Genomic DNA, 22,115 nt, shown 5'->3' with positions numbered 1-22,115 from the left:
ATTTTCTAAATATAACATTATCACATGAATTTCCCATGATTCGAAATTGAGATTACAATTTTTTTCCTAATTTCAAAACAATTTCGTTGCGTCTTAATGTCCCTAAGATAATATATCAAAATCCCTTTTTAAATTTATTGATAAGTATCATTCAAATTAGTTCGTAGATGTGCAACCAATCTTGAATTTGTTCAAATTCATTTTCAATCCACAGAATCTCCCAGCCCGGTTGATCTACCGACACGCTTATATCTCCTTCGCCAGAGTAAAGTGAATCTGTCTCTGGGTCAACTACTTCCTGTCTCCCCACGCTCTGAACCTCCTTAGGGTTTGTACGGTCGCTGACACAGCCACGAAGGAAAGACGATTAAGGTAAATTTTCGGTCTTTGTTCTCTCGACGTTTCAGTCTCCATGTGGTTTTCTCGGAATCTTCAGAACCCCACTCGCCAGAGGAATTCCTGTTTTTTCCTCTTTTGGAATGGTGGGCACCAAGTGCTCGATTTCTTGATCGTTGTCCGTTGTTTTCTTGGTGTAATTTGATGTGGAGAAGTTGTTGGGTTTGCGATTCCGCGGTCTGCACCGAGTTAGTTCGCTGGTGCCTCTAATTTGTGACTTTAATCTCGTTAACGTGGAAAAGTATCGGGAACAATTCGAACTGAAGAAGTGAAGTTGCCCGGTAGTAGAGTTTCAAGGAAATACTCTGACGTGAATGTATGGTGGTCCGACCAAGAACAGTTTCTTCTTCGCATGGAATGCAATTTATTATCCTTGTTAAGAGGTTACAGCGAGGTTACAGCTTAGATGCTCAACTACGTTTTTAATATCTTCATCAACGAAAGTGTTTCGCGTTTCGATCTTAATACTGAACATTGTATTTGAAAGCATTTAACAACAGCATCTGCTCTGGTCTTAAAGAAGTCTCCCAATCCTATCTTACTCCAAGCCATTCCGTGCCAATTTGCTACTGAAAAATGTAATTCCTTGTCTCTCTGTGTGTGCGTGTGCATGTTTAAAATTTGCAATTCTTATTTCATCTTCCTCCAGTCATTTTTCCATCCATCTTCCGCATAGTTACTGTTTCTAACCCTCTCCCTCCCTCGTTTGTGTGCTTGGTGTGCTAGAGTCCTGTCGCTTACATCTCCTTCCTGTAGTGCAAACTTTTCTTGTATTGCTGAATTGTCCAATGGTTATGGCATTCTTTCTCTGTTCCTTTAATTTATTGATCTTCTTTCTCTGAATGATACGGAACTCTTTCTCTCGTTGTGATTTTATTTTGCTTGAGGTGTATGAAATTTGGAGCTTTTTCCTGTTTCAATTTTTTTTTATGTTCTGCTTGGCATTGGATATTTCACGTTCCTGCACTCATAGGAGTCAGGACATAGAAGTAATGTTGTGTTTTTCTTCTTCCAAGGATCCAATTGAAAGACATAAGATGGGTAACCTCTGTTGCATTCAAGTTGACGAGTCCACAGTAGCTATTAAGGAGAGATTCGGCAAGTTTGAAGAAGTACTGGAACCTGGGTGCCATTTTCTTCCTTGGATTCTCGGATATCAGCGAGCTGGCAATCTCTCACTCCGATCGCAGCAGTTGGATGTGAATTGCGAAGCCAAGACCAAGGTTTGTTCAATCATGTAGATTTGCCTTGTAAAGTTCATCTTTTTTCGTTGTGCAAACTCCTAGATTTCATTCTAGACGTTTTTGCAATAGTACACAAATGCGCCAGTGATCATCTTAGTGGAAAACAAAAAATGTTTAAACATCACTCTTTGAATGTCCTGTGCTCAAACCATCACGAGAACTACATTTTCGCAATTAAACTAGCTTTTGTGGGCTTGTCGAGAAATATTAGTGCGGGTCTATTGATGTATTTAGAATAATTTGCGAATTTAGAGTTTTTTTTTTCTTTTTGGGTGCATTTAAAGTTGAATGTTGATGAATTTGTCAATTTCCTTTTTTCGTTTCAGTCCTGTGATATGGTAGCTCATCACTTGTTACCAATTGACTTGTGAATGCTTGAATAGGTAATGGCCTGACGTGATATTTTTCTCATAGGACAATGCATTTGTCTATATTGTTGCATCTGTGCAATACCAAGCCCTTGCAGATAAAGCAGTTGATGTCTTCTACAAGCTCAGTGACACAAGGAGTCTGATCAAGACCTATGTGATCAGTGGTATTTGCCAATTGAATTTCATCACACCAGTGTAAATATAGTATCGGAACAATTTTGTACAATTTTATATGCAAGTAACATAGTTTAGTCCTTCCATTAACACGTTGGGTAATCAACAACTATTGTATCCCTGTTTTTGTTTTTTCAATCATTCCAGTGACCAGAGCTAGTGTTGCCAAGCTAAACTTGCAAGACACTTTTGAGCGGAGGAATGAAATTGCCAAAGCTGTTGATAAAGAGCTTGAAAAGGTTGTCCACTCCAGACTTCTTGATTTTAACATGAGAGATGATCTGAACCGGAGTTCTCTCAATTTTGCAGGCTATGTCTGACTATGGGTACGGGGTTGTGCAGACCCTCATCGTTGACATTATGCCGCATATGCTCATTAAGGAAGCTATGAAGGAAATTAATTCTGGTAACCTTGAAGTTTCAATTGCCAATTGATTCTAGATAATTGCTCAACATGGTAAAATTTTGGAATGGTTAGTGATACATGACATCGCGTCATTTGCAGCTCTAAGAGGCCATATGGTAAATTTAAACTTAGTGTGCTTTACTGTTAATACGGTTCATGGCCATTGCATAAAAGTATATTTAGATCTGCATCATGTGACTTTACTGCAAAGTTTGTTTACATTTTGGACTGTGGGTTGCAGCAAACATGAAGGCTGTAGCAGAAAAGATTCAGCAAATTAAGAGAGCTGAAGGCAAGGCTGTGTCCAAGAACCTTCCTGGGCTGAGTATTGCTCCCCAGCATCAGACCATTGTGGATGGCTTGAGATATAGTGAGCTTGGCTTCTCAGAGAATGTCCCACAAGAAACTGCAAATGACGTCATGGACATGGATATCGTGACCCAATACTTTGACACCATGAGAGAAATCAGCGCAGCACACGCAATGCTTTCGTCAGAAAATAATCTGAAATTAGGGTAGAAGTGGTCAAAATGGACTTCTTATGTCTGGTCGTGATTGTGTCCTGACTGCGTCCCATGTCAGTATGAAAAGATATGAATGACTCATTTTATCTTTGTAATTATTTTCTATGCCATGATTGTGCACTAGCTCCTATACCGTCGGAACCTCCTCCAGTGGTTGAGGGCATTTGCTTTTCTTCTGAAAATTTGGCTGGGAAAGATGAGACAGCTTGGAGTTGTTTTCGCCCTAATGCAACCTAAGATGTAGTTTGTCACTGAAAGTAACAATCAACTGGGCAACTAAACGTTGTTATTTTTGGTTCTTAAGGATGCGCTCGTTGTGACTAGATCTCAGACGTACATCATCTGGAGAGTAAATCATTTAAATGCTCTCTTATGACCACCCAAATTGACAGCCTGTCTGCTTGATCACACTTGTACTCGCAATCCCCCTCTCCCCAACCACACATTTAATGGGACGGTCGAATAAGGAACGATCTCGTTCAGGCGTGCAAATTATTAAAGAACATCGAATTTTTGTGCATCGTGTTGATCAGATTTAGATAGTGATAGGTCTGCTCTCTTGGCAATTACGACTCTTATGGGAAAACGAATCGAAAGATCTATCCGTTCAGAACTTGGTATCCAGTTTTTTTTTTCCAAGCTAATTGGGGTTAATTTGGTTTAATAAAATTTGTGTCCGATTGAGGCCAAACTGTAATTAGTTGAACCATTCGAGCGACTGTACTCTTGTCTCAGCACTACATTTGTAGGGATGCGATCCTCTGCACTATCGTTGTTTTCTGTGTTTTTTTTTTTTTTTAATGTTTTTTTGGTCGGACAGGTCTATTCCTCTGCACTATCGTTGTTTCCTGTGTTTTCTGTTTGCTAGGCTTCTTGTCGGAGCCCTTTTAACTCGATGTTGCTTTCTTTCATGATCCACCACAGAGATAAGATAGGATTCCTGACTTTCTATGCTTTGGCTTGTCAGGAGTTTCATAACCATATAAGGCTGTTGTATTGAAGACAGACCCAATTCCGATATAAACAGGGCTTTGTATGCCATCCAAACCTCTCAACTTGATTTAAATCATAAGATGGAATCATTACAATTTTCGTCTAATGAGTTATGTAAGGAAGCTGAAGAATGTTTTAAATCTTAGTCCATAACAAAAGTACATGCTGCCACGGAGGACGTGATTTTGATGTCAGTACAAGTAGCAATCTTGGACATAACATTAAAAAAAAAATTGTATTTTAATGACGAGAGAAAGAGCTTGCATCAAAGGATATAGTATTGCAATTGGCATAGTTGTCATTTCCATCAATACCATCAATAAGTTTCCAAAGATTAGGGTCTATCAAGAAACACACAACTTCTTATAATGAATAAGGTCGGACGCTGATTTGACACACATAAAAAAATCGTGAGAAACTAGATGACTCTTGATTATCCATTCCCCACCTTTCCTATTTAAAATCGGAGATATTAACGAAACAACTACAGCCGTTATGCAATATAATCAGCAAATATATTTTGCAAACTAGTAGAGACACACAGACACACGTATTGCATGTGTTCGCTAAGAATCCAATCCAATTACCTAGGCATAAACAATTTGGGCCTATTGACCCCAAAAGAAGAAGAAGAAACCAGCATGTAGGCTTGTTTCTCGATCCATCCCAATAATAAGCAGAAAAGCCCAATAATTTAAAAGGTTTGTTATTTATGAAATAAATATATTTTTTTGGTCACATATGAAATTGTTGTAAAATATTGTATTGCGACTATATAATAGAGAAGAGATTGAGAAAAGAAAGCAAGTGAACACTAGAGATAGTAGAGAAAGCTAGAGGAGAGAGTTTTATTTCCAGTATTGTTGTAAAATATTGTATTGCGAATATATAATAGAGAAGAGATCGAGAAGAGAAAGCAAATGAACACCAGAGATAGTATAGAAAGCCAAAGGAGAGAGTTTTATTCCCAGTGTATCACTGTATTTCACTGTGTGTCTATGTTGTACATCAAAAGTAAACTCTTATTTATAGGAGAACAAGAATGTACTTATCATTAATATTAATGTATCGAATGATACATGTACATGATAATGGAGATGTACTTAGAATGTATGATACGAATGTACCATAATAAGTACATTAGATAAGATGAATATAATGAATATTCATTCATGTATTTCATAACACTCCCCCTTGAATATTCATTGTATTCATTACGAATGTGCATCGAATGATATTGCCTTATTAAAAACCTTAAGCCGGAAAAACCCAGTGGGACAAAAACCGGACAAAAGGGAAAAAGAGTGCAGAGCACAAATGTTATGATCTCTCCATTTTATGGATGCATTAATTGTCTCGTTAAAAACTTTAAGCCGGAAAAACCCTGTGGAAAAAAACTAGACAAAAAGAAAAAAATAGTGCAATGCATATATAGCCATTGCTGGGGCTAATTATTCTTGCATCTTGTCAACTCGCCGCATATCAATGCCGCAATGCATAGTTCATAATATCTCCCTCTCAATTGAGCCATATAGCCACTTCTGGGGCTAATCAATCTTGCATCTTGTGAACTCGCTGTATACCAATGCCATATACTAATTTCTCAAAACTTGATGTTGGCAATGATTTGGTAAAAAGATCTGCCAGATTATTTATGGATTTAATCTATTTAACATCAATTTGTCGACTTTCTTGGAGTTCATGAGTATAGAAAAATTTCGGCGAGATATGCTTGGTCCTATCACCTTTGATATATCCTCCCCTAACTTGTGCAACATAAGCAGCATTATCTTCATAAATTATAGTGAGAGAATTTGTAACCAGTATTAAGCAACAAGAATTATGAATATGTGTTATAACGGATCTTAACCAAACACACTCTCTTCCAGCTTCATATAAAGTAATAATCTTAAAGTGGTTAGAAGATGTAGCTACTAGCGATTGCTTTGTAGAATGCCAAGAAATAGCAGTGTCATTATAACAAAATAAATACCCGGTTTGAGAGCGAGCCTTATGTGGATCGGATCTATATCCAGCATCAGCATATCCAACTAAACCAGAGTTAGTAGAATCTTTGGAATAATATAATCCCAAATCTATGGTTCATCGAAGATAATGGAAAATATGTTTAACTTCATTCAAATGTCTCCGAGTTGGCTCAGAACTAAAACGTGCCAATAAATTTACCGCAAAAGCGATATTTGGTCTCGTACATTGTGCCAAGTATATCAAAGTCCCAATTGCATTGAGATATGGTACTTCAGGACCAAGTATCTTTTCATTAGATTCTCTAGGATGAAATGGGTCCTTTTGGGGATCGAGAGACCTTACAACCATAGGGGTACTCAATGGGTGAGCTTTGTCCATGTTGAAACATTTAAGCAATCTTTCAACGTATGCTGATTGATGGACGATTATTTCATTTGCTTTATGCTCAAGCTCTAGACCAAGACAAAGTTTGGTTTTACCCAAATCTTTAACTTCAAACTCCATTTTCAAATATTTAGCAGTTTCAGCTAACTCTTCTAGAGTTCCAATTAAATTTATACCGTTGATATAAACTGCTACAATAACAAATCCAGTTTATGATTTCTTAATAAACACGCATGGGCAGATAGGATCATTCTTATACATTTCCTTAATTAGGTACTCACTTAGGTGTTGATACCACATGCGACCGAATTTTTTTAACCCGTACAAGGATCTTTGCAATTTTATTGAGAATAAATTGCGGGGAGTGCATGCTTCGGGCATTTTGAATCCCTCAGGAATTTTCATATAAATATCAGAGTCTAATGTGCATATAAATATGCCGTCACAATGTCCATAAGATGCATTTCCGATCTTTCAAAGATTGCTAGGCTAATAAGAAAACGAAATGTAATCATATCTATCATAGGTGAATATGTCTCATTATAATCAATCTCAGGTCTCTGGGAGAATTTTTGGGCAACGAGTCAGGCTTTATACCTGATATCCTCATTTTTCTCATTTTGTTTTCGGATAAATACCCATTTATATCCAACAGGCTTTACATTATTGAAGATACAAGTTACGGGTCCAAAAACCTCTCGTTTAGCTAGGAAAGCTAATTCAGCCTTAATTGCTTCCTCCCATTTAGGCTAATCTTGCCTTTGACGGTATTCAATAATAGATTGCGGCTCACAATCATCATCCATAATTTTATGAGCAATTGAGAATGCAAAAGTATCATTAATGATGATTTCATTTCGATCCCAAATTTCATTACAATATGTAATGTAATTCTCAGTATTCCCGGGATTGGTGTTCCTTTCATGGGTTTGCGCCTCTTCAGGGGCAATAAGCTTTTTAGGAGCAAGTACAACGCTAGGCTCTTCTGGAGCGGATTCCTAATTCTTTCCCCCTTCATTTTCGAGGAGCAGTATCTTTTGATTCTATTGGTCTACCACGCTTCAAGTGTGGGGGATTTTAATCCATGTTAGCCTGTTCTTCGGGAACAGCTATCCTAACTGGAGTATTTGCAGCTGGAATATGAGACTTCGTTATCTTAATAGCATCATTAAATGCGTCGGGAAGTCTATTGGCCATAACCTGTAAATGGATTATACGCTGCACTTCATTTTCACATTCAAGAGTCATTGGGTCTAATTGAGATAAATTTTTCTCATTCTAGAAGAAAACCTTAACTGGTTTTTGTTTTGCAGTCATTGAAGTTGTAGGTATCCCAATGATGGAAACCTAGTCTCATCAAAATGAAAATCTGCAAATCTGGCAGTAAAAAGATCACCGGTAGTTGGTTCCAAGAACCTAATGATGGATGGTGATTTAAACCCAACATAAATGCCTAAACAGCGTTGGGGACCCATTTTCGTTCTTTTTGGCGGTGCTACAGGCATCTGTACTGCACAACCAAAGGTGTGTAAATGTGAAATATCCGGTTCATAACCAAGAACCATTTGAATGGGAGATTGTAAAAGACTAGCAGTGGGGCGTAATTTTATTAGAGCTGCTGCATGCAAAACTACATGGCCCCATGCTGTATCGTTGAGATTTGTTCTCAATAATAGAGTCCGGGCAATGATTTGGATATGTTTAATCAATAATTCTACCAATCCATTTTGAGTATGAATATATGTAACTAACTGGGTGCTCAACCTCGATTCCGAGTGAATCACAATAGGTATCAAAACTCTTTGATGTAAATTCACCAGCATTATCCATTCTTATGCTCTTAATTGGATAATCAGGGAATTGTGCCCGAAGCTTTATAATTTGCGTAAGTAAATGTGCAAATGCGACATTACACGTAGATAATAGGCAAACATTGGACCATCTATAGGATGCGTCCATTAATGTCACAAAATATCGAAATGGTCCAATTGGTAGTTGTATTGGTCCACAAATATCACCATGAATTCTTTGCAAGAATAAAGGAAATTCAAGATTAACCTTTGTTATAGAAGGTTTGATAATGAGCTTTCCTTGTGAGCAAGCCTCACAATTATAATCTTTGGACAACAATACATTTATATCTTTTAAAGGGTGCCATTTTGTATTTTGAATTATCCTACGCATCATTGAAGCGCTAGGATGACCAAGGCGGTCATGCCACGGTCCAAACTGATCAGGGTTTACCAATCTTTAGGATGTGGTGGCATAGGTTTCAACAGCCTTAATCATGACACAATACAAACTCATAAAAAAAGCTTCTAGCTTCTCAAGGATGGTCTTCAGGCCTATCTTATAAGAGGAAATGCCAATATGTTTCTTATCTTGTTCATAAATAGTCTCAATATGGTATCCATTATGGCGTACATCTTTGAAACTAAGCAGATTCCTTTTTGATCTAATGCTTAGAAACGCATTCTCAATATGCAGGATTGTGCCATTTGGCAAAATAATTGTAGCATTCCCAAAACCATCAATAATCGGAACAGGACCTGATATTGTATGGATTTGTGCCTTACGCAATATCATACTCGAGAAAAAATGTATACTACGAAATATAGTATGTATTGTTGCACTATCAAGCAAACAAATATCTTCATTTTTCTCGATATTTTCCATTTGCATTTATGTTGACAACTTCAGGTGTCAAGTATCATAAAAGTTGCATATTAGTTATAGAGTCGAATAAAATTTCAAAATAAATATTATATAAGGTTCATAAGCATTTTATAACTATATTAAAGAACAATAAAAATGTAATACATTTAAAGCGAAATAACATAAAATTCGAAGTTCAAAGTAATCAGAGGTCCTCAAAGAAATCAAAGACATCCAAGGATGCATTTGCTACTTCAGGAGCAAGAGGAGTCCTACCAACGGAAATATTGTTGGCCTTAACAGTGGTTATGGTAGTAGGATTGATTTCAATGGCATAAGATTCACCACGCTTGCCTGTATTCTTTAAAGATGCCTGGTATAGATCAACAAAATGTTTTGGCGTACGACAGGTACGTGACCAGTGTCCAATCATGCTACATCGATAACAAATACTTTCATTAATCACATTCTTTGGCTTCTTTTCTTTGCCATGATTTAGGCCAAAGTTTGATTTCATAGGGCGGTTAAATTTCCTGCCATCCCTTCTAGGATTATGTTCTTGCCTGCACTTATAGCCCTTAAAATGGTCAATATTTTTCTCAAAATTAACATGTGCTTCAGGCAATGCTTTTGAGCCAGTAGCTCTAAGATCATGTTTTTTGAGCAGCAATTCATTAGTTTGCTCTGCAGTGAGGAGCACATAAATTAATTTAGAATATGTGGCAAACCGGTATTGTTGTTGCTATTGCTGTTGGAGGTTATGGGTTTGAGAGAGAAGAAGCAGTTGCTTGAAGTATTACACCAAGAGACGTCAAGTTTGGAACACTCAACAGTGTTACCTCCAGCGTAGGGGAACTCTAGAGTTTTTATATGTAGGTTATTGGGCTCCGGCCCATATGGACCGAAATAACCGTGCTTTCACCTATTGGGCTTGTATATGAACATATTATTTTGGATTATATTAACAATATATCCAACAATCTCCTCCTATGTTCACCATACAGCACAATCCAATAAGGCGGTCGGTGTAATGTTCAGACAAACATGAATCATCCACATTCAGTCCAAGACAATCAACTCAGATCGGTCAAAGAGTTTTCAGTAGTAAAGTATTAAACTCAATCATTATTTGCAATCTAAATAAGTGAATCATTTTTATTATGAATCTGTTCTGAGATCAACAAATCAAAAACAAGTATTAGGAGTTTTAGATTCAATCTAAACTGATTCAAATCCCCAAAATAAATCTCAGACTCAGTTCACAACTAATATATGCATAATAATGTTTACAAAATAGAAATAGCAAAATGCAAGTCTCAAGTAAATGGATTTCATCAAAATAGGCAATAGCAGGTAAACTGTCAAGTCCCCACACGCTCAAAATGATATATATTCATTTATCAAGTAGGTCATCTTGGTCAGGATCCCACTCAGTAAGCTCTCCTCCATCTCTGCCATCCCCTGTAGAATGTCAAATATGAATTTCATATTATCATGAATTCAATCATTTGAATTAAAAACTTAGTACCATTCTATCAGCCAGAGAATAATATATATTGATGTCATAAAGCATCATAATATCATGTTCATAAGCATCAAACCAGTTTCATAAATTATGAACAAGACCTAAATAATGTATTTTACAAAGAGCCATCAACTTAAGTTTATTTGGAAGAGAATAACTATTGTCTAGTTTCAAAGAACACGACCAATAGTCAAGTCACTTACAATAACCTAGTTATGTAATATCAAGTTTCAATTAAGAACAAGATCAGCAGGCTTCTTAAGTAAACAATTGTTTCTATGTTTCAATTTGGAATGTCACAGTTACTGATTCCTTAAAATCAAATAATCTAGCATCAAGTTTGGAATGAGATCATTTAACCAAAGGGATGGTCCAATCTAGTTGAATTGTATCATCAAGTTTGGAATGACACAAGTTTCCCCGATAGAACATTGAATTAGGTTAGAGTCATCTTCATCAAGTTTGAAATGAGACAACTCACCCTTTTCAAATTAGTCAGCAACTGTGAACATCGATGAAACATATAAACTGTGCTTATCATTGTGGCCAATAAAGGAAGATTCAATAATTTAAAACACACAATTAGAAGGTAAGTAAATGGTAGTTAAGACTTGTCTATATAGTATTTAACCCCAATTCCCCCACTGTTTTGAATAATCGATCTTTAGGCATACCTTTGGTGAGAGTATCGGCTATGTTATCCTTCGATCTCACATCGATCAAGGTGATAACCCTTTGTTCTCTCAGATAATTCAACAACGCATGTCTCAATCTCACATGTCTTCTCTTTGAATTAAAGAGAGCATTCTTGACGACTTGGACAGCTGCTCGATTATCACAGAATAGGCTCAAAGAATTAATATTTAGTCGAGTCAAAGGAATCTCCATTATGCCTCTTCGCTGGCTGAGGTTAAAGCAAAAGGTTTTGATTCCATAAACAACAATGCAATACAAGTCTGTCGTTTGGATTTCCAAGTAATAGCATTTCCATCCAAAGTGAATACATATCCACTAATAGACTTACTATTTCCAATATCTGAACACCATGAGGCATCAGAATATCCATCCACAGTTGGAGGATAACCAGAATAATAGAGAACATAATCTTTAGTACCTTTAAGGTATCTCATTAGCCTATCAAGGGCATCCCAATGCTCTTTACTAGGATTACTAGTAAAACGACCCCGCATACCAACTGTAAAGGCTATGTTGGGTCTAGTGCAACTCATAGCATACATGAGACTACCAAGCAGTTTCGAGTACTTTAACTGATCAACACTGGTCCCTTCATTAGGATTCAGTCTGTTATTATAATCACATGGTGTCTCACTCGGTTTACACTTATCGTATCCCCAAGTAGAAAGTAGCTGCTCAATATAACGAGTCTGGCTAAGGGAGATGACTTGCCGTTTAAAGCTTACTTTCATACTAAGAATGGTATTAACAATACCAAAATCTTTCATGTCAAATTCTTTAACTAAAGTAGCTTTCACGTCACTCACTACAGAATGATCGGAACCAAGAATTAACATGTCATCAACATACAAGCAAATGATGATTATCTTATTTGACATAGAACGATGGTAAATGCATTTATCTGAATAACTAGACTGAAAGCCATAACTCTTTACCACTTTGTCAAATTTAAGATGCCACATCTTAGGTGTTTGTTTAAGACCATACAAGGATTTATTCAATTTACAAACTTTGTCCTCAAGACCTTTCATAACATATCATTTCGGTTGTTCCATGTAAATTACCTCATTTAACTCCCCATTTAAGAAAGTTGTTTTTACATCCATTTGATACACTACAAAGTGTTCAATAGATGTCAAAGCAAGAAGAATTCTTATAGTTGATAGATGACACACAGGTAAATAAACATCAAAATAGTATATTCCACTATGTTTTTTATAGCCTTTAGCTACTAAACGTGCTTTGTATCTGGCTATTGATCCATCACTATTCAATTTCTTCTTCAACACCCATTTACAGCCTATAGCTTTAGCCCATTTTGGCAAATTTACTAGCTGTTAAGTGTGGTTCTGTAGCAGAGAACTCATTTCATCATGTATGACTTCTGCTCACAGTAGGGATTCCCTAGATCTCATTGCTTCATGATAGGAGAATGGATCACCCTCAAGATGGTAAGTAACAAAATCTTCACCAAAACTTTTGGGAACTCTCTCTCTTGTATATACTTTAATTGGAAATGGTTCAACAGCCACCTGTGTGGAATTAGTGTCAAAAGGGCTTGTTTTAGATTCTACAGGAGATTCTGAAATCATATTTGTAGATCCAGAAACATTCAAGCCTTGATCTCTGAGAAACTTCTTTTCGAAGAACACTGCATCTCTAGATTCTATCACTGTGTTAGTAGATAGATCTAAAAACCTATTTGTAACACTATCTTCTGCATTACCTAGATATACACAAGTAATGGTTCTAGATCCCACCTTAGGTTTCTTAGGATTTGGTATGCTTACATAAGCAATACAGCCCCAAGTCTTAAGAGTATCATATCTACAAGGGCACTTATGCCATATCCCATAAGGTGTCATAGACAACTTAAAGTGCTGCAATCTGTTCAAGATGTGATTAGCAGTTAAAACTATTTCTCCCCAGTAGGAGGAGGGCATGCCAACTGTAAGTAACATAGAGTTTAACATTTCAGTTAATGTTCTATTCTTACGCTCTGCAACACCATTTGATTGGAGTGAATAAGGAACAGTGGTTTCAAGTATTATACCTTCTGAAGTACAAAATTCCTTGAACCTTGACATAGTATATTCTCCTCCTCTATCACTCATAAACCTATTAATTTTCAAGTTGAGTTGATGTTTTACTCTAGTCTTGAAAATCTAAAATTTTTCAAAAGCCTCATCTTTCGATTTCAACAAATAGACATGACAATATCTAGAAAAATCATCTATAAATGTTATTAGATACTTCCAACCACCTTTAGTAATGTAATTTCGAAAATCACAAATGTCAAAATGTATTAACTCAAGAAGTTGTGTACTTTTAGAAACCAACTTAAAGGGTTTTCTAGAGATTTTAGCATGTGCACACACTTCACACTTGTCAAATCGAATAGAAATATCTCATGGACCGTTGTGAGTTTTAGCTAGATGTTGCATTTTCCTGTAATTCACATGTCCAAGTCTATTGTGTAGCAACTTTCAATCAATCAAAGTAGAATTCACATGGTTTATGCTATCAGTATTGAAACTCAACATATATATACCATTAACCATGAATGCACAACCGAAATAATATGAGTTAACAGATAAAGTTACTCTACCATTCATAGTTGAAAAAAGACATACCAGCTTTATCAAGTAAACTCATAGACATCAATTTTTTTTTTTTTTTAAAGTAAAGGTACTACTCTAACATGTTTTATAGTTAATAATTTACATGAAGAAAGCACCAAATTTGCAGTTCCAACATGAGTCACCTTTGCCTCACCACCATTGCAATTTTCCACAGTGTTTTTCACTTCTGTGACCTTAGTGAGTAAGTTATTGTCATTTGTAGCATGATAAGTAGTGCTACTGTCCAACCACCGCTTAGAAGAGACACTGGCCTTTCCATTATTCATCATTCTAATAAGGCTTGAGGCTCAGATCCTCTAATTAGCATATTTGTCACGCCCCGAAGCCCGAGACACATGAACAACCCGCCATGGTCATGAATATGCGACATTCCCAGGTAGTGTCGCCGACCCCATTTATATATTATTGCGCATGCGGGACGTGCTAAGAAACTCCTATCAAATTCATACGGGATAAGGTAGCAGGAAAGATCAATTCAAAATCAAACCAACATACTTTCATATATCATTATCCCAGAGTTTACATACACAAACATGATCCAGAGACTATATGCACCAAAAATGGGTCAGAGTTTATGTGCATCAAAAATGGGTCAGTCTACGCAACATGGATCGGTCCACCAAAAAGAGGAACAATCCTATAACTACTAATCGGACTCGTTCGTCGATCCTACATCCTCCACATCTTACAGCACTGGGTCCGGAGGTGATGGGTTATCCACTCTACCATCAGGAAGGTCAGCTACACCTTCACCCAGAATAACATCCATCACGGCCAGTGGAATATCAAAACTGTCAAGTGGACCAATTCTAAAGCCATTGGCCCCAAAACGGAACCAAGCCCTATACCTATGGGGTACCCTAACATCTTCGGTCTCCTGGATCCATACGGTAGTCCTGATCATCTCGTAGACCCAATGGCTCCCAGGATCAGGGAAGTTGTGCACCTGCTCGATAATCTACACTGGGATGCCATTCTTCTCCGAGGGTCCCGCCATCTACGGTCCTGTAATATTTTCCCCAAACAGGGATGAGACATTGTCTCAGCGAGTTCACCCCTCCTAAACCCCTATTAGAAAGAAAATACGCCCTAGAGTGGTCTAGCCACATAGCACAGAAGACTTACCTCGCCTTCTTGCCTTCCTGCAGATTAGTACAATTCATATCACTCAATCACAGGTAATAACAAGGGCTCAAATCATTGGAACACAATCAATTTCACGGAATTTGCAATCACAGCAAGCATTCCAATTTTTATTTACTGCCACACAAAGGCATAGCCTACTCGCAGTTCGGCTATCTACTGACATATAGTCAGGCATCGCCTCCCCACCTTGGAGCGCGGCTTCGTCAGTACATCGACAGTGTTCCCGAAGGAGCATGGGCCCACAATCAACTGCGACCCTCATCCATTGTATGGGGCATCTCATATAGGGGCAATTCCAGCTTAATAGCTCAAGACAATTCCTCATAATTATCATGCAACGACTCATAATCAACCCAAAGTACTTTGCACATCACTCACATACCCCAATTACAATATTAATCTTTAAAAAAAAAATCCAATTTCAATGTCAAACTCGACATTTGAGATTTTCTAAATAAAATCCATATTTTCCACCATCAACACACAATTTGCATTAACCATTCATAAATTTCAAATTCTAACTATACAGCAACGATCGGCACGAAATTCTGAGCAATTAGGATTAAAAATAATTTTTCCAGTTTTTTTAAAATAATATTTTAAATGATTTTCGGAATATGATATATTATTAAATAATCCAACAATTTCGAAATATTTATTTAAATCATAAATAAATTCCTTTAAGTCACATCAAGGCTTATTTTAAAATAAACCTACTTAACCCTTAAACTAAACATACTTTACTTTAATTAAACAACTTAATCTAATCCACATCTAAATAAACTAATCTAACAACCTAATCTTAATCAACCCAAGCTAAACACACTTAAGGCATGATTAACCCACTAATTGAGGTTTAGTGAGCTAAACTCACCGGAATCGCTTTCCGATGAGTCTCCGGCAAAGAGCACAACGACGCCGACGACAAACCTACACGGATCAACACCAAATGAGAACTAATAAGGGACCAAATCGAGCTTGGAAGGGGCTGGTCTTGCTGGATTTTCCAGCAACTAACCGAGCTTGGAGGGAGACGGCACAGCGGCTGAACGGGCGGAGGAATGGCGGAGGAAGACCGGCGGAGGCAGCTAGGGCTCGGGACGGCAGCTAACGGCGACGAACGGCGATGATGGAGGCTCTGGCGACGACTAGCAGCTGCTGGCGAGGAGAGACGACGACATGGGAGGCTCGGCGGACGGAGACGAGGCAGCTCGCACATGGGATGGCGACGTGCGAGCTCCGGCGAACGGCGAGCGACGAGGAACTCGGGCGAGACGGTGGCCGGCCGAGCGAGCAACCGAGCGGTGAAGAAGGGTGGACGAAGGAGACGGTTCCGTTCGTTTTTGCTTTAGCTTTTCCCTCTCACTCTCTCTCCTCCCAAGCTTGAAGGTGATGGAGACAATAGGGAAGTGACATCCCACCTTTCCAAAGGCTCATCCTCACCTTCCACTTGTCACCACCCTAGCCAATCTTGCCTCCCCCATGACATCACTTGTGATGTCACCATCCACTAACTCCAACCTTCCACAACCTTAGTCCAATAGGTTCAATTTCATTTTCCGCCGGGGTCCAAATTCTTGTACATCCAATTACTTCAATTCTCATCAATTCTTTTCCAATTGAGTCCAAATTAAAGTCCATAAGTTAATCCAATGATCCTAATAAGATTTGTGACACACCATGACTTCTAATTTCAGAATTCGATCTCAATTTCCCGGTTAACTTCACTTTGGCACAATTCTAGCTCATCCTAATCTACCGAGCAGCTTTTAGAAATTTTTGTGCATTTGACCTGTGGTTGATCAATTCAAGCCACAATGTACATCTTTGACACATTGGCAACTTTCGGTTGTCGGGGAAATCTCAAGGTTTCAGATACGGGCACAGGGTACCCAATCGATAGAAAAGTCAGTCTAGTGCCGATCGACAAGAATTGTGCGATTCGGTGGAATCACCCACACCTAATCACATGCCTATGTCGAGCCGACCTATCTCCGATTTCTAATCGATTTTTATTTGTGCCGTAATGACCCTTGTAGATTATCTCGATTGAAAGGTCGCTTCCTGCTCAAATTCTCGAGTCTTATGCATTAGAATTTCTTAACGGCTTCATCTGATAGACTAGTTTTCACATGAGTGGCCGACTCAGGGAAATGAACTATATGCGTGCCAACGAAATGCCCGTCTCAATTTATTGAAATTAGAATTGGAAAATTGGGATGTCACAACTCTTCCCCTCTTATAAAAATTTCGTCCTCGAAATTTAAATCATTACACATCTGAAGCAAAAAGGTGAGGGTACAATTCTCTCATCGAATCTTCAGTTTCCCAAGTTGCTCCTTCAGTGCCGTGGTGTTGCCAGACCACTTTGACCAACGGGATGGTCTTGGTGCGCAAAACCTGCTCTTTGCAGTCCATGATCTGAAACGGGCTTTCAACGTACGACACCCTGTCATCCACGTCTAATTCCTCGAAATTTAGGACGTGCGCCGGATCAGGTTCATACTTCCTTAACATCGACACGTGAAAGACGTCATGCACTTGTGCCAACCTCGGCGGTAGTGCAAGACGATACACCATAGTCCCTATTCTTTCCAAAATCTCAAAGGGACCTACGTACCTCGGACTTAGTTTCCCCTTTTTGCCAAAGCGGGAAGTACCTCTCATCGGTGACACTTTCAGAAAGACGTGCTCACCAACTTGGAACTCTAATGGCCTTCGACGCTTATCAGCATAACTTTTCCGACGGCTCTGAGTGGTTTTCAATCTGTTTCTGATAACTGCCACCGCCTCCACTGACTGCTGAACCAACTCTGGACCGGTGATCTTTCTTTCCCCGACTTCATCCCAACACATTGGCGTTCTGCACGCACTGCCATACAATGCTTCAAAATGAGCTATCTGAATACTCTGTTGATAACTATTGTTGTAAGCAAACTCTACCAGATGAAGCTGTTCCTCCCAGCTTCCTTTGAAGTCCAAGACACAAGCTCGCAGCATGTCCTCAAGAGTCTGAATTGTCCTCTCAGACTGGCCATCAGTCTGCGGGTGATAGGCCGTACTGTACTGCAGCTTCGTCCCTAAAGCGGATTGCAAGCTCTTCCAAAAAGCGGTGGTGAACCTTGGGTCTCTGTCTGAAGTAATTGTAACCGGCACTCCATGCATATGGACTATCTGACGTACATACAGATCTGCAAGTCTATCCAAACTCAAGTCCCTTCGGACTGCAATGAAGTGAGCCGACTTTGTCAATCTGTCGACTACTACCCAAATCGAGTCATTTCCTCTCTGGCTCCTCGGTAGTCCCGTCATGAACTCCATCGTGATATGCTCCCATTTCCATTATGGGATCTCGAGGGGTTGCAGAAGTCCTTCCGGTTTGCAATGCTGAGCTTTCACTTGTTGACACGTCAAACACTTGGCGACGTGCTTGGCGATGTCCGCCTTCATGCCACGCCACCAGAAGTGTTGACGCAAATTCTGATACATCTTAGTACTACCAGGATGAATGATGTAACTGCTATGATGCGCTTCTGATAGAATTTCTTCTCTAAGCTCCACATCGTCAGGTACAACCAATCGTCCTTGGAACCTTAATGTTCCATCCTCAGAAATCTGAAAGTCAACCTTCCTTTTCTCTGCATCCTCTTGCAGGATCTTTTGAACATCTGGATCCGTCTGCTGAAGCGTTCTGATTTTGACCTGCACTTCCGGCTTAATTCTAAGGGTGGCCACAAGATTCGAAAGGTGGCCTACCTCAAACTTGAAATCTGAATCTCGTGCTCTCTCAATTAGACCCCATTCCTTGAGTACCATTTGAGCAACTGAAGACTTCCTACTCAGTGCATCGGCGACCTTATTCGCCTTTCCCGAGTGATACAAAATCTCACAGTCATAGTTCTTTAAGAGCTCCATCCATCGACGTTGTCTCATATTCAACTCCTTCTGAGAGAATAAGTACTTGAGACTCTGATGGTCAGTGAAGATATGTAATCTTTCTCCGCACAAATAATGCCTCCAAATCTTCAGGGCAAAGATGATTGCTGCAAGCTCCAAGTCATGCGTCGGATAGTTCAACTCGTGAGGTCTCAACTGACGGGACGCATATGCAACAACCCTACCATGCTGCATCAATACGCAACCCAATCCTTTAAGCGACGCATCATTGTAGATCTCAAACCCTCCTGGACCGAATGTAATAGTAAGCACAGGTGCGGTAGTTAGCTTATGCTTAAGCTCTTGGAAACTACTCTCACACTTATCCGTCCACATAAATTTTTCTTCCTTCTTCAGTAGTCTCGTCATCGGCGATGCTAACCCTGAAGACCCTTCTATAAACTGTCTGTAATACCCTGCTAAACCTAGAAAACTTCTAATCTCTGTCACTGTCGTCGGTCGGCCAGTTGATCACTGCCTCAATCTTTGCTGGGTCCACTGAGATTCCTTCTCCGGAGATGACATGACCTAGGAAAGCCACTCGAGTTAGCCAAAACTCGCACTTACTAAACTTGGCGTACAGCTCGTGATCTCTCAAAGTCTGAAGCACTATCCTTAAGTGCCTTTCATGATCCTCAGTACTCCTTGAATACACCAGGATGTCGTCGATGAAAACAATTACGAACTGATCTAAGTACTCTCTGAACACTCGATTCATCAGATCGATGAAAGCAGCTGGGGCGTTTGTCAACCCAAACGGCATCACAGTAAACTCATAATGGCCGTATCGGGTGCGAAACGCCGACTTCGGTATGTCTTCCTTCTTGATCCTTTTCTTGATCCTTAACTGATGATACCATGTCCTCAAGTCGATCTTAGAAAATATCGACGCTCCCTGAAGCTGATCAAACAAGTCATAAATCCTCGGTAATGGATACTTGTTCTTAATTGTCACCTGATTGAGTTGGTGATAGTCGATGCACAAGCGCAATGAACCATACTTTTTCTTCACAAACAGAACTGGTGCTCCCCAAGGTGATGCACTAGGACAAATGAATCATTTATCCAACAACTCTTGCATCTGCACCTTTAGTTCCTTAAAATCTGATAAGGCCATCCGATAAGGAGCTTTAGAGATCAGCTCTGTCCCGGGGGCTAATTCGATCACAAACTCTATCTCTCTCTCTAGCGGCAAACCCAGTAACTCTTTCGGGAACACGTTTGGGAACTCTTGTACCACTACGATATCTTCAATCTTTAACTCCTCCACTGTCGTGTCTACGACAGTCGCTAGGTAACCTTGGCAACCCTTGCCTAGCAAGCGAGTTGCTTCGAGCGATGAGATTAAGGAAACCGAGGGTCCTCCTTGACTCCTAATAAATTCGAAGCTCTCACCCCCTAACTGGTTAAACTGAATCGCCTTGCGATAACAGTCCATTTTAGCTCGTTGTTTGGTAAGCCAGTCCATACCAATTATCATATCAAAATCAAACATGGCTAGGACTATCAAGTCTATCCTCCCTTCTCGCTCACCAATCACTAACTTGCAACCAAGACAACCCACTGTAGCTAACACCTTATCCTTCAACGGCGTAGATATGCTAATTACAGACTCTAACAACTCAGGAATTAATCCTACCATCTTAACATATCTTTCAGCTATAAATGAATGAGAAGCTCCAGGATCAAATAAAGCATAAGCAGGTTGGTCGTTCAGTAAGACCATACCTGTGATCACGTTAGGCGCATCCTCCGCCTATCCTCTGGTGATCGCATAAGTCCCTCCTTGAGCTGGAGGTCGGTTCAATCCACCCTGCGGCATGATCTGTGGTGCGACCCTTCTATTCTAACCCAACGGTGGTGGCGGCGGCAACTGACGATGTCCCATCTGATTCCTAGGGCAATTCCTAAATATATGACCTTGCTGGCCACACTCATAACAGGCACCTGTCCTAGCGGGACACGGGCCTGTACCATGTCATCTTCCACATGAATGACACACTCCCTGATGGTTCGGTGATGGTTTCCCTATCCCACCCTTCCTATTGAATGGAACAGGATATCTTCCTCTAGACATCGACCTCTTCCCAAACCGATTACCTTCTATGTTCGAATTAAACCGCGACCTAGATGCGGCAGCTCTGTCATTCTGGTCTTTCTCAATCAGCTGGGCCCACTTATAAAGGTCCTTGTACTCCTTCAAATCTAATGGTACTACAAAGCTCCTCACCTCTGACCGGAGCCCATCTCTAAACCTTTGAGCTCGGTCTGCCGGTTTCTGAACCAGCTCAGGGGCATACTGTGACAGCTCAGCGAACTTCGCTTCATACTGATCAACTGTCATCGTACCTTGACGAAGGCGCTGGAACTCCACCATCTTCAACTCTCTAGCACAATCAGAAAAGTACTTCTCATTGAAGACCTCAAGAAACGCATTCCACTCTGGAGCTACACCCTCAGGGAACACTATCCCTTTATTAGTCTTCCACCATGTGGATGCGGTCTCCCTCAACTGATAGGCTGCCAGCACGACCTTCTCTGCTTCAGTGCACATCAGCAGCTCAAAGGCATTCTCTAGTTCCTGAACACATAACGCTGTAGCTTCGGGATCTCCCGCTCCCGTGAACGTTGGCGGATTCAACCTTAGAAAGTGTTGAACTAGCTTTTGCCTAGGCCTCCCAGCAGCCACATCCTCAGGTGGGATTTCCTCAAGTTCCTCTTCTGGCTTGGCAACCGATGCGGCGGCATTAGCGGCGGCAGCAGCATTGGTGGCAGCGGCGATAGTGGCGGCTGAAGCGGCGATCTGCTGGTCTAGTCTGTCACCCATCATCTCAAGCATCTGCATGATTCCAACAAACCTCGGATCGTCGGGGGCTACTGCATCATCTGGGGGCGATGCTACACCACTCGCACTGGCCTAAGCCTGCGCTCTTCCCAGGGCACCTCAGGCACCGACTCTCATCAGCGACCCACCCCGAAACACGAGGCCTGCTGCTCTCTTCCTAGCAGCTCTCGGCACTCGATCACTTATGCT

General features: G+C 39.9%; 2 protein-coding genes across 2 annotated transcripts; one reads left to right on the top strand and one right to left on the bottom strand.

Moving 5' to 3' along the window:
* Window positions 1–253: 253 nt before the first annotated feature.
* On the top strand, window positions 254–3,242 carry LOC104454698 (hypersensitive-induced reaction 1 protein). Its single transcript, XM_039316697.1, has 6 exons — window positions 254–372; window positions 1,413–1,619; window positions 2,055–2,175; window positions 2,333–2,424; window positions 2,495–2,591; window positions 2,833–3,242. Exons 2-6 carry the CDS (start codon window positions 1,434–1,436, stop codon window positions 3,108–3,110), a joined length of 774 nt encoding a protein of 257 aa, XP_039172631.1. The 5' UTR covers window positions 254–372; window positions 1,413–1,433; the 3' UTR covers window positions 3,111–3,242.
* An 11,442-nt stretch (window positions 3,243–14,684) lies between these two features.
* LOC120296260 lies at window positions 14,685–21,926 on the bottom strand. Its single transcript, XM_039318005.1, has 5 exons — window positions 21,182–21,926; window positions 20,169–20,740; window positions 19,649–19,928; window positions 16,020–16,075; window positions 14,685–14,945 (listed from the first exon to the last, which is right to left on the bottom strand). The coding sequence occupies exons 1-5, from the start codon at window positions 21,924–21,926 to the stop codon at window positions 14,685–14,687; spliced, it is 1,914 nt and encodes a 637-aa protein (XP_039173939.1).
* Window positions 21,927–22,115: the final 189 nt, after the last annotated feature.

Source organism: Eucalyptus grandis, chromosome 7 (assembly GCF_016545825.1).
Source record: "Eucalyptus grandis isolate ANBG69807.140 chromosome 7, ASM1654582v1, whole genome shotgun sequence".
Lineage (NCBI taxonomy): Eukaryota > Viridiplantae > Streptophyta > Magnoliopsida > Myrtales > Myrtaceae > Eucalyptus > Eucalyptus grandis.
This window is presented reverse-complemented; position numbering and strand designations above follow the sequence as displayed.